At 38.7% G+C, this 13,601-nt stretch overlaps 1 protein-coding gene and 2 pseudogenes across 8 annotated transcripts in view; 2 read left to right on the top strand and 1 right to left on the bottom strand.

Moving 5' to 3' along the window:
* TMEM116 (transmembrane protein 116) overlaps window positions 1–13,601 on the bottom strand; it is a 144,749-nt gene that overhangs the window by 113,489 nt on the left and 17,659 nt on the right. For 6 of the 8 annotated variants that reach the window (XM_074402215.1, XM_074402214.1, XM_074402218.1 and 3 more), the window contains one exon: window positions 4,703–4,834. In XM_074402215.1, coding sequence (XP_074258316.1) covers window positions 4,703–4,834 — 132 coding nt within the window. Of the gene's footprint in view, window positions 1–4,702; window positions 4,835–13,601 lie in introns of those variants that run through there. The other 2 variants (XM_074402219.1, XM_074402220.1) reach the window with 2 other exon arrangements.
* On the top strand, window positions 4,977–7,141 carry LOC141585024 (solute carrier family 25 member 3 pseudogene; annotated as a pseudogene).
* LOC104652064 (immediate early response 3-interacting protein 1 pseudogene) lies at window positions 10,993–12,859 on the top strand (annotated as a pseudogene).

Genomic DNA, 13,601 nt, shown 5'->3' with positions numbered 1-13,601 from the left:
TGTTACCCAGGCTGGAGTGCAATGGCGCGATCTCGGCTCACCACAACCTCTGCCTCCTGGGTTCAGGCAATTCTCCTGCCTCAGCCTCCTGAGTAGCTGGGATTACAGGCACGTGCCACCATGCCCAGCTAATTTTTTGTACTTTTAGTAGAGATGGGGTTTCACCATGTTGACCAGGATGGTCTCGATCTCTTGACCTCGTGATCCACCTGCCTCGGCCTTCCAAAGTGCTGGGATTACAGGCATGAGCCACCACGCCCGGCCAATCAAATGATTTTGACAAGGGTGCCAAGATCATTCAATGGGGAAGGGAAAGAACATTATTTTCAGCAAATAGGGCCAGGCATGGTGGCTCATGCCCGTAATCCCAGTACTGTGGAAGGTCAAGGTGGGAAGACTGCTTGAGCCTAGGAGTTCGAGACTAGTGTGAGCAACATAGGGAGGCCCCATCTCTACCAAAAATACAAAAATTAGCCAGGTATGATGACATGCACCTGTAGTCCCAGCTACTTGGGAGGCTAAAGTGGGAGGATCAGTTGAGCCCAGAAGGTTGAAGCCACAGTTAGCCATGATCATGTCACTGCATTCCAGCCTGGGTAACAGAGCAAGACTGTCTCAAATAAATAAATGGTACCAGTAAAACTGAATATTCCACAGGCATAAAAATAAAGTTGGACCCTTACTTTACACCACATACAAAAATCTTCAAATAGATCAAAGACTTAAATGTAAGACTAAAAGTATAAAACTCTTAAAAGAGAATATAGTGTAAAAGCTTCATGATATTGTATTTGGCAGTGATTTCTTGATTAAGACATCAAAAACACAGGCAACAAAAGAAAACATGAACTGCATCAAAATTTATAAAACTTCTGTGCATCAGAGTACACAAGTAACAGAGTGAAAAGGCAGCCTACAGACTGGAGACAATATTTGCAAATTGTATGTCTAATATGTGGTTAATGTAAAGAGTTTACAAAGAACTCTTACAGCTCAATAACAAAAAAGTAAATAATCTGATTAAAAAATGGGGAGGGGCTGGGCACCATGCTCACACCTGTAATCCCAGCATTTTGGGAGGCCAAGGTGGGTGGATTGCTTGAAGTCAGGAGTTGGAGACCAGCCTAGTCAACATCGTGAAACATTGTCTCTATTAAAAATACAACAATTAGCCAGGTGTCCTGGCGCATGCCTGTAATCCCAGCTACTCGGGAGTCTGAGGCAGGAGAATCACTTGAACCTGGGAGGCAGAAGCTGCAGTGAGCCAAGATAGTGCCACTGCACTCCAGCCTGGGTGAGAAAGTGAGATGTTGCCTCCTCTCAAAAAAAATTAAAAAGAGGGAAAGGACCTGAAGAGACAGTTCTTCAAAGATGATATAAAAATGGTCAGGCCGGGCACGGTGGCTCAAGCCTGTAATCCCAGCACTTTGGGAGGCCGAGGCGGGTGGATCGCGAGGTCAAGAGATCAAGACCACCCTGGTCAACGTGGTGAAACCCCGTCTCTACTAAAAATACAAAAAATTAGCTGGGCATGGTGGCGCGTGCCTGTAATCCCAGCTACTCAGGAGGCTGAGGCAGGAGAATTGCCTGAACCCAGGAGGCGGAGGTTGCGGTGAGCTGAGATCGCACCATTGCACTCCAGCCTGGGTAACAAGAGTGAAACTCCGTCTCAAAAAAAAAAAAAAAAAGGTCAATAAGCACATGAAAAGATACCCAACATTACTAATGATTAGAGAAATGCAAATCAAAACCACAACAAGAAACCACTTTACACCCATTAGGATGGCTATTACTTAAAAAAAAAAAGCAACAAATGTTGGCGTGGATGTGGAAACTGTAGCTCTCTACACTGCTGTTATGGAAAACATGGTGTTTCCTCAAAAAATCAAACACAGAATTTCCATCTGATCCAGTAATTCTACTCCTGAGTACATGCACAAAAGAACTGAAAAAGTAGGGACTCAAATGTATTTGTACATCAATGTTCATAGAAGAATTATTCACAACATCCAAAAGGTGGAAGCAACCCAAGTGTCTACTGAAAGATAAACGGATAAACCAAATGTGTTCTATCCATACAATGGGATATTACTCAGCCTTAAAAAGGAATTCTGACACATGCTACAAGATAAACTTTGAAGACATGTAAGTGAAATAAGCCAAACACAAAAGGACAAACATTATATGATTTCACTGATATGAGTAGTCAAATTCATAGAGAAGTAGAAGAGTGGTTACCAGGATCTGGTACTAGGGAGAAATGGGGAGTTATTGTTTAATGGTACACAGTTTCAGTTCGAAATGAAAAAGCTCTGGAGATGGACTGTGTGGTTACAGCTGGATAACAAAGTGAATGTTTAATGTCACTGAAGTGTATACTTAAAGTAAGATTATAAATTTTATGTTACATTTTTACCATACTTAAAATTTTTAAATGATAAATTTTATGTTACGTATATTTTACCACAATCTTAAAAAATAAAACAAACAAAATAAATATGTTTAAGCCCTCTCCAGTTAATCCCTGATTACAAGTAAGAATCCTAGGAAAAATATAAAAAACAAAAACTTGAAGACTCTGAAAAGTAAACAGAAACAGGTATATTGTGGAAAGAAGTCAGACTTGGAGAAGTAAACTGAACAGAAGAAATGAGTTTTTCAAACTTTTCCCTCCCTTTTCTCTTAGTTTTGCTCAAGCATGTACCTCAGTCATGATGCTGCTCAATGAAGGTAACTACAATTCTAATAGAAATCTATCTTAGGCAACAGAGACCAGAAAAGGACCCCCTTTAGACAGGAAAGTATGGAGGGAATCCCAGAAGAAAGACAGCCAGGAAAGGGGATGCTCTAATTCTGTGTATTAATCCAAACAAGTCTCAGCCTAACCTGTCTACTACGCATGTGCATGACAGTCTCAAACCAACATAGCCAAGGCTTATAGAACTAAACTGAGATTTGAACCATTGTCCACAGATGATGAGACCATATTTACATTCCAAACCTAATCAGGTTGATTGCTAAATAAAAGAATTAGCGATCTCTAGAGAATTATAAAAGAACCCAGAGTCTATGCAACATAGTATTCATGATATCTAAGATGCAATCCTAAATTACCTGACATACAAAGAACAGGAAAATGTGACCCATTCTCATGGGAAAAGATAATCAACAGACAGACGCCAGCCTAGGAATGAGCCAGACATTGGAAATATCCAACAACTATTTTTAAAAGCAGCTCTTATAATACATAGCTCAATGACAGTAAGGAAAACAGATCTGAAATGATTTGGAGGGTGATGGAAACAGGAATGTTTGTTATCTTGATTGTGGTGATGGTTTCACAGGAAAATACATATGTAAAAACTGATTGTACACCATAAATATGTATAGTTTACTACAGATATAGCTCAATAAAGTTGTAAAAAAACAAAGTAACAGTAACCACATCTGTACCAAACACAAAATAAATATTATTAATGACCATTTTACAGATTAGGAGACTGAGGATCAGAAAGATTAGGTGCTGGTCAAACATTACAAAGTTAATCAGGTCCAGGATTCTAATACAGACTTTTCTGATCAAAAACTATAATTATCTGAGTAAACAATACAGCCTTAATTCTATTTAATTCATGAGATTGTTAGCAGGACGGAGCAAAGTATGACTCTAAAACATTTTAAACTCATATGATATAGGTAACATATTAGTGCACAGATTTTATGCCACCAATTACATATTATTAATTTCTTATTAAATTGAAAGGAATCTCCCCTCTAATAAAGGAAATATCTAGCAGTAAGAACAGACTGTATTTTAATCTTTACTTTTTTCACACTGCATGTCTCAGAAACATAGAAGCAGTGTTATATACTAATGGTATTATATAGATTAATCCATTGGTAAAATTCATGAAAGATATACAACTCATATGTGATTATTTGCAGTATTTTCAAAATCAAATGTTTATTTTATTCCTGTAACACAAAACCATGCAATCATTTCAAATGATATTATGGAAAAGTATTTCATTACCTGGAAACATAATCACAGTATGTTGAATAACAAAAACAGGTTATAAAAAGTATTCATTGGCCAGGAGAGGTGGCTTATGTCTGTAATCACAGCACTTTGGAAGGCTGAAACAGGCAGATCACAAGGTCAAGAGATCAAGACCATCCTGGCCAACATGGTGAAACCTCATCTCTACTAAAAATACAAAAATTAGCTGGGCATGGTGGCAAGCGTGCACCTGTAGTCCCAGCTACTCAGGAGGCTGAGGCAGGAGAATCACTTTAATCCCAGAGGTGGAGGCTGCAGTGAGCCAAGATGGCACCACTGCACTCCAGCCTGGCAACAGAGTGAGACTGTCTCAAAAAAAAAAAAAAAAAGAAAAAGAAAGTATTAATGTATCATTTGATTTGCTTTAAAAACATATATACTCATTATGAAAAGATTGGAAGGATATGTAATTTGAACAAAATATTAAAGGATGACATTATCTAACTTTCTGCTTCTCTGAATTTTCAAAAATTTCTATAATAAATAGCATTTTTTTAATATTGAAAAAAGACAAAAGCTATTGTTTCAAAACATAACAATAAACAAATGAGTCTCCACTTCCCAAGCTGAATCATCTTTGTTTCTATTTAGATCTGAGTATGCCTTTCTTGCAAGGTGCAGTGACAGTCTAGTAGCACTCACCTGTCCAACTGCCTGTAGGTTATAGCAGATGATGTCCTTATTTGCTACTGAAGCTCCATAGAGAAGTGTCTCTGTGAGCCAGCAAAGTCCCAGAAGCAGGTCCCAGAAGCTCAGACAAAAAAGTGCTCTTATCTGTAAAAGTAACAAAATCCTCATTTCATAGGTGATGTAGGTAGAAGAATGTTAACAATGTAATAATTCTTACATGTTATGTTTTTACTATAAAACTGGGCATCATTTTTCTGGGGCCTCTGCCATTAGTTGATTATGGGAAATGCAAAGGAAGACTACAGATAGGAAGGAATCTGTAACCACTTTAACAACAGTTATCCCAACCGTCCTGGAATCAGAGTACTCATGGATAGATTAGCATTGGACCTTCTTACTCATAAGGACACTCCTATCTCAGGTATAGTGTTAAAAAAAAAAAAAGTACAAAGATGGGAGAAATTTTGCAGTGGAGATGCACCACAAGGAGACAATTAAGAGTGCTTTAGGGCTGGGTGCGGTGGTTCAAGCCTGTAATCCCAGCACTTTGGGAGGCCGAGGCGGGTGGATCACGAGGTCAAGAGATCGAGACCATCCTGGTCAACAGGGTGAAACCCCGTCTCTACTAAAAATATAAAACATTAGCTAGGCATGGTGGTGCGTGCTTGTAATCCCAGCTACTCAGGAGGCTGAGGCAGTAGAATTGCCTGAACCCAGGAGACGGAGGTTGTGGTGAGCCAAGATTGCGCCATTGCACTCCAGCCTGGATAACAAGAGTGAAACTTGGTCTCAAAAAAAAAAAAAAAAAAAAAAAGAGTGCTTTAGCTGCTCAGGCAACAGCTTCTAAAATAAGAAATGAAGTAATCTGCTAAGTGTTTAGGGATGTGGCTGAGGACTTAAAGACAATGCAAACATATACAAGTAATAAAAAGTAAACAAATAATAAAAAGTCAGAGTAAAAAGTCAGTAATACTGAAAAATGTCAGAATGAACTGTATATGTCGCCTTTCAACTTCTGGCCACACTGGGTGAAATTTGTCTCCTTTTTATCTTCCTCTTGGCATCCCCATTTCCACTTATCTAAAAATAGTTTTGGTCCTTCTATGAAGAAAATCATAAAACATTTATTGAGGGACTCCTAAAGAAGATCTAAAGTGAAGAAATACGTCATATGCTCATAGATTGTAAGATGCAATACTATAAAAATGTCAATTCTGCCTAAATTGGTCTATGGATTAAATGCAATCTCAATTAAATCTCAACCTATTTTCCTGTGGAACTTGACAAACTGATTCTAAATCCAATGTATAAATACAAAATATCACCCTATGAGCCACAAACTTTCCAAGGGAGTGGCTGGGTGTTCAGCATCTTAGGGAGAAGTTCTCATCCATGGCACACCTGGCATGGGTGAACTCCTTCAATGCACCACACCTGCAGCTGGTGGATGATGGCCTCACCGACCTCCATACAGCCCCACAAGACCCACAGGCCCGCCCCACTGTTCTCTTAACCTGGCAGCTGCTGCCTTGGAAAAGTATAGTTGTGAATTTGGCTCCACGAAGTATTATGCACTGTGTGGCTCTGGTGAGGTCTTAGGTTGTACTCTGACACACACTGCCATCATTCCCCTGGGGTTTAGAGAAATGCCATATGCAGGTAGACCCCCAAAAGTATAAGGGCATATTTAATGGATTCTCAGTTGCACTAAGGATGATGGTATTCGCTGTTTGGCTAAAGGTTGGGCTCTGACTTTCATTAGCCACTCCATGCTGGACTCTGCAAGTTTGGCTTTAATGAAGTTTTTAAAGTCTTGTATAGCAATATGCTCCCAGAACATGTTATCTCTGGCGCATATCACTATATTTGGCTGCCTCTGCCAGTGCTAAATTCTTTTGCTGTAATTGCCTTATGGAAGCTGCTGAGGTTCAAATTCAAACCCAACCAGGTTACACCAACACTTTGAGGGATGCAGCTCCCAAAATGTATAAGGAAGAAGGCCTAACAGCATTCTACAAAGGGATTGCTCCTCTCTGGATGAGGCAGCATACACCATGATGAAGTTTGTCTGCTTTGAAGGTACTGTTGAAGCATCATACAAGTTTGTGGTTCCTAAGCCCCCACAGTGAATGTTCAAAGGCAGAGGAGCTGGTTGTAACATTTATAGTAGGTTATATACCTGGAGTGTTTTGTGCAATTGCTTCTCACCCTGCTGATTCTGTGGTATCTGTGTTGAATAAAGAAACAGGTAGCAGAACTTCTCAGGTCCTCCAGAGACTTGGATTTAAAGGTGTATGGAAGGGACTGTTTGCTTGTATCATTATGACTGGTACTCTGACTGCACTACAGTAGTTTATGTATGATTCTGTGAAGGTCTATTTCAGGCTCCCTTGCCCTCCCCCACCCAAGATGCCAGAATCTCTGAAGAAGCAACTCAGGTTAACTCAGTAGCTAGATCAAAGCAAATGTGGACTGACTCTGCTTGTTGATCAGTGTTGAAGAAAGCACAAAAGGAACTTTTATATATTTGACAGTGTAGGAAATTGCCTATTCCTGACATAATTACTATAGCAACTCTTGCTTAAGGCAAGGGTTTCAAATTTACCATTGAAATAAACCCAACTCTTCAGGAAAAAAGAAAAAGAAAGAAATACAAAATAATAAGAAACCAAGACATTCTTGAAAAAAAAAAAAGAAGGAAAACTTTCCCCACCTCATCTTAAGACTAACATAGACCTAGAGTGCAGATACTGTGGTACTAGCACAGAGATGGACAAATAGGTGAACAGAATGAAAATCGCCCAAATTAAACCCAGCAATATATATATACATAGATCTCTGATGTATGATAAAAGTGGCTTTTTTTTTTTTTTTTTTTTTTTTGTGAGACGGAGTTTCGTTCTTGTTACCCAGGCTGGAGTGCAATGGTGCGATCTCAGCTCACCGCGACCTCCGCCTCCTGGGTTCAGGCAATTCTCCTGCCTCAGCCTCCTGAGTAGCTGGGATTACAGGCACGTGGCACCATGCCCAGCTAATTTTTTGTATTTTTAGTAGAGACGGGGTTTCACCATGTTGACCGGATGGTCTCGATCTCTCGACCTCGTGATCCACCCGCCTCGGCCTCCCAAAGTGCTGGGATTATAAGCTTGAGCCACCGCGCCCGGCCAAAAGTGGCTTTTTTAATCAGTGGAAAAGGGATAGTCTTTTCAAAATATGAAGCTAGAACAACTGGATATCCATGCAGAAAAAAAACGAAGTTAGGTCCCTATTTTGTATCTCATGCTACACTCAAAAAATCAGTTCTAGGCCGGGCACATGGCTTACACCTGTAATCCCAGCACTTTGGGAGGCAAAGGTGGTTGGATCACCTGAGGTCAGGAGTTCAAAACCAGCTTGGATAACATGGCAAAACCCCATCTCTACTAAAAATACAAAAATCATCTGGGCATGGTGGCAGGCACCTGTAATCCCAGCTATTCAGAAGGCTGAGGCAGGAGAATCACTTGAACCCAGGAGGCAGAGGATGCAGTGAGCCGAGATTCCATCTAATTAGTTCCAGGCCAGGTGCAGTGGATTATGATTGTAATTCTAACACTTTGGGAGGCGAGGCAGGAGGACTGCTTGAGCTCAGGAGTTCAAGACCAGACTGGGCAACATGGTGAGACTCCATCTCTACAAATAAAATCAAAAATAAAAAAATTAGCTGGGCACGGTGACACACACTTGTGGTCCCAGCTACTTGGGAGTCTGAGGCAGGATCTTTTTTTTGAGACGAAGTTTCGCTCTTGTTACCCAGGCTGGAGTGCAATGGCGCTATCTCGGCTTACCTCTGCCTCCTGGGTTCACGCAATTCTCCTGCCTCACCCTCCTGAGTAGCTAGGATTACAGGAACGCGCCACCATGCCCAGCTAATTTTTTGTATTTTTAGTAGAGACGGGGTTTCACCATGTTGACCAGGATGGTCTCGATCTCTTGACCTCGTGATCCACCCGCCTCGGCCTCCCAAAGTGTTGGGATTACAGGCGTGAGCCACCGTGCCCGGCTTCAGGAGGATTATTTCAGCTCTGGAGGTCGAGGCTGCAGTGAGCCATGATTGCATCATTGCACTTCAGCCTGGACAAAAGAACAAGACCCTGTCTCAAAGGAAAAAAATCAGTTCCAAATGGTTTAAAGACGTATATGTGAAAGGAAAAACTATAAACCTTTTTTACCTTCTATAGAACAATGTCTTAACTTTTGGTTAGGGAAAATTTTCCTAAACAAAACACAAAAAGTTCTAAAAGAAATAATGAAAAAAATCTGCCTGATGCGGTGGCTCACGCCTGTAATCCCAGCACTTTGGGAGGCCAAGACAGGCAGATCGCAAGGTCAGGAGTTCAAGACCAGCCTGGCCAATATGGTGAAACCTTATCTTCACTAAAAATACAAAAATTAGCCAGGTGAGGTGGCAAGCACCTGTAGTCCCAGCTACTCGGGAGGCTGAAGCAGAAGAATGGCTTGAACCTGGGAGGTGGAGGTTGCAGAAAGCCAAGATCCTGCCAATGTACTCCAGCCTGGGTGACAAAGTGAGACTCCATCTCAAAAAAACAAACAAACAAACAACGAAAAAAGAAATAATGAAAAAAATCGACCACATCAAAATGAAAAAATTAAGTCTGTGTCAAGATACCATAACTAAAGTAAAAAGACATACTCACAAAATAGGAGAAGAGGTCTGTAACATATATAACTGGCAAAGGATCCAAACCATATTTTTTAAAAATTATAAAGCAATAAAAAAACTCAACAGAAAAACAGGCAAAAATACTTAACAAAAGAGGAAATCTAAATAGCCATAAACATATGAAAATATGCCAGACTTTATTAGTAATAAAGTAAATGAAAAATTAAAACCACAATAAAAAAAAATTACACACCCATGGCAAAAATTTTAGAAGTCTGATAAAGAGCAAATATTAATAGGAACAAAAAGCAACAGGACCTTTTATACACCACTGACACAACCAGTTGGAAAAGAGTTTGGCATTAATTTAGGGGCAGTAGAAATCCTATGACAATTCTGACATTGGGTAAATACACTAGATAAGTTTCTGCATTTGTGCACCAGAAAACATGTACAAAAATGCTTATAGCAGCAAAAATAGGTAAATAAATTTTAGTGTATTCATACTACAGAATACCAGACATCAATGAAAATGAAATGAGCTTGTGCTCTAATACGACATGGATACATCTTACAAATAATGTTGAAGGATAAAAGCAACTCACGAAAAAATACATATAGTATTATTTCATTTATATCAGGTTCAAAAACAAGCACAACTAAATTATTTAAACAAACATACATTTCTGGTAAACTGTACATAACAGCAAAAAAAAAAAAAAACCTTATCACAAAAATCTGGATACTGATTATCTCTAGAGGTGAAGGGGAGAGCTGTGATTGGGAAGAATCTCAGTAGGTATATGTCTGGAGGGACAGGTAATATTCCAATTCTTGTCACTAGTGTTTGTTTATAATCATTCTTTCAAATAGGACATACATGTTTCGTGCATTCTAGTTCATGTCTGATATATCTCACAATAAAAAAATGCATTTACAAATGTTAAAGTCCTGGCCAAGTATGGTGGCTCATGCCTGTAATCCCAACACTTTGTGAGGCTGAGGCAGGAAGACTGAATAAAGCCAGGAGTTCCAGGCCAGCCTTGGCAACATAACAAGACCCCTGTTTCTACAAAATAAAAAATTTTTAAAATTAACTGGCTATGGTGGCATACACCTGTAGTCCCTGCTATTCAGGAAGCTGAGGTGGCAGGATCACTTGGGCCTAGCAGTTTGAGGCTACAGTAGGCTATGATCCTGTACTATGGCCTCAGTGACATAGCAAAATCCTGTATCTAGAAAAAAAAAATTTAAGTCCTAGTCAGATATTACCTGATATGAGAACTAATCTCCCCACATGTACAAAAGAGAATTTTTCTCATATCCTTCTCCTAAGCACACCTGTAAAGGAGAATTTTTCTCTCTTTTTTTTTTCTTTTCTGAGAATTTTTCTCATCTATTTCTCCCAAACCAGAAAAAGAAGTAACATGCTAATTAATATCTTGCTAATAGGGTTAGATGGTCAAGTTGCCTTGGCTAACAGAAATATAAACAAGTGAAATAATATATAATAAAAACATTTAAAAGTGTAAAGTATTTAATAAATATCAGCTATTATGTTAACCACATAATGGTCTTTTCTCTGAATAAGCTTGCTAAAATTCCAGCTGGATGACACAGTCATAGATTCTACCGGCTTATGACCTATCACAAGTTGGTAACAGTTAGCAGATTAAAAAAAAAAAACTAAGACTAAATATAAAATGTTGAAGTCAAGAAATATATAGAGATGAATCCCTAAATTTAAAATATTTTATTTGGGAAGCAAGAATTGCATTTCAGGGCATATACACAGACTGGGTGGTCTTGGACATATATGAAGAACAAAGAGATGACAGGGAGTTGTATTAAAAAGAGAAATAGTGTATGTTGTTTTGAAAGCAAGCTCACTGGCACTAGAGAAAGTTTTGGGAGTTGGCAAACTCTGATTAGTGAGTGACCATGGTATGTAAAACTAGTCCTAAGAGTCATGGCAAGTCATTTCAGCAACTAGAAGGTCAAACTGGTCTCAGGGTTACATTGGGTCATTTCAGTAGCTGTGCTTGTGAAAATGTTAATTATTGGAGCATGTGGTATGTGCTCTGAGAGCTTGCTCCCCCTAGCTTCTCAACTCTGATTTAGTTGGGTATGACAAGAATGATTTAATATGTATAATCAACTTTCACAAAAATAATCCCTGGAGAAGAAAAGTAACCATGCAGCTTTTATGAGCAATAACATAATTCTGATCATTAATTCAAGAAACAACCCTATGAGGCCAAGCATAGTGGTTCACATCTGTAATCCCCAGCACTTTGGGAGGCCGAGGCAGGTGGATCACCTGAGGTCAGGAGTTTGAGACCAGCCTGATCAACATGGTGAAATCCCATCTCTAACAAAAATACAAAAAAATTAGCCAGGTATAGTGGTGCACGCCTGTAGTTGCAGCTACTCAGAAGTCTGAGGCAGGAGAATCACTTGAACCTGGGAGGTGGAGGTTGCAATGAGCCAAGATCACACCACTGCACTCCAGCCTGAATGACAAAGTGAGACTCTGTAAAGAAAAGAGAGAGAGAGAAAAAGAGAGAGGAAGAGAAAGAGAGAGAAAGAAAGAAAGAAAGAAAGAAAGAAAGAAAGAAAGAAAGAAAGAAAGAAAGAAAGAAAGAAAGAAAGAAAGAAGAGAAAGAAAGAACCCTATGTATACAGGGATGTTAAAACATACCAAAAGTCTTTGGCAGGGCCAAGGAGAATAAGAAGAGGTGAGGCTTGCTTGCACTCAATTCTAATGACAGGAGATAAAGTTCAATCAATTAAACAACAAAAATTAACTCAGTACCTAGTATTAAAATCAAGAAATATTCCATCCCTCCTATGGATAAAAAGATATTATTTTGAAGGAAACACAAGGAAATGTATAATACTGCTCATGCTCTTAAGAAAAATACAACCAGCATAGTGCCTGGTAATAAAGAAAACCCAAAAAAGCATAAGATATGGTTCTAAACATGAAAGCAAAAAACTCTTAAAAAAAAAAAAAAAAAACCTCACATATATATACATTAGTATTTGTCCCTTTTTTTGACTTAGAAATTCAACCTTATTTACAAATGTTCTCCTATTTACAAAAAGTCCATTCCAGCTCTTTAAAAATATTGTAACTGATAATTTCCACGAAAAAACATTTACACTGTTTCAACCTTTCTCCTTAAAATTGTATTATGAGATGAGCAAACAACCCCACAAGATGATTTGAGACATAAAAAAATAAATAAAAGACAACCTATCTAGCATGAATATTCACTGCTGGAGGTAGCCCTCCTCCGTGTCAGCGCCATTGCCATGCTGCACAAGGAGAGATTCCTCAAGAACATTGGCTGGAGAACAGACCAGGGAATTCGTGTATTCGGAGAGGAGCCAGGAATTAAATCTCAGCTAATGAACAGTATTTGATCTGTAACAACTGTGATGAGAAGCCATTAATAACGGTAAACTCAATTGTAATTGTGTTACTTTTGTTATTTGGATGAATATCAGTGGAAGAAATTTAGGTCATTATTGGAGAAAAGGCTGAGGTGGGAGGATCACTTAAGCCTGGGAGGTCAAAACTGCAGTAAGCTGAGATTGGGCTCCTGCACTCCAGCCTGGATGACAAAGTGAGACCCTATCTCAAAAAGAAAAATAGAAAAAAAAAATCAGATCATGAGAGGCAGTAACTCCCCAGGACTGGAATATTTTCTCACTGTTGATAGTGATTCATGCATTGTGAGACTGCTAAAAAACTACATAAGACTGTTGTTTCTTTTTTTAAAGATATTTTTCTATCTCTCATTTATCAGGGATGAATTTTTTTTCAAAGTTTTGAAGTTACTTGGGACTCAGCCATGATATGAGTGCTTATTCCTAGATAAAATTTAAAGGATTTTTAAAAAGTAATTACTACACGTAAAATGATAAATAGGTAATTTTATTTTGACCTCCTTGGTTTATTATTTTATCTGCATATTGTTTCAGTGATGAAGAATTCAAATTTATAGACACTACTGAGGAGTAATACTGTGATATCAAGGAGAATTCTGTTAGTCACATGATGATTGTTTTGTTTTACATTTTTTTCATGCATTTATTATTTTACTAATAGCCTAAATAATGAGACCCAGACCAATATTAACATATTTTCATTGTTAGAAAAATCTATAAAAGTCTAACCTTTTTACAATAATGATGTAAAATAAAGCAGCAAGAGGATTGTTTAGGAGTGCCAGAGCACAA

The sequence above is a fragment of the Saimiri boliviensis genome, chromosome 7 (assembly GCF_048565385.1).
Source record: "Saimiri boliviensis isolate mSaiBol1 chromosome 7, mSaiBol1.pri, whole genome shotgun sequence".
NCBI classification, from domain to species: Eukaryota; Metazoa; Chordata; class Mammalia; order Primates; family Cebidae; genus Saimiri; species Saimiri boliviensis.
Note: the sequence above shows the minus strand (reverse complement) of the source record. Positions and strands in the feature narration are given on the sequence as shown.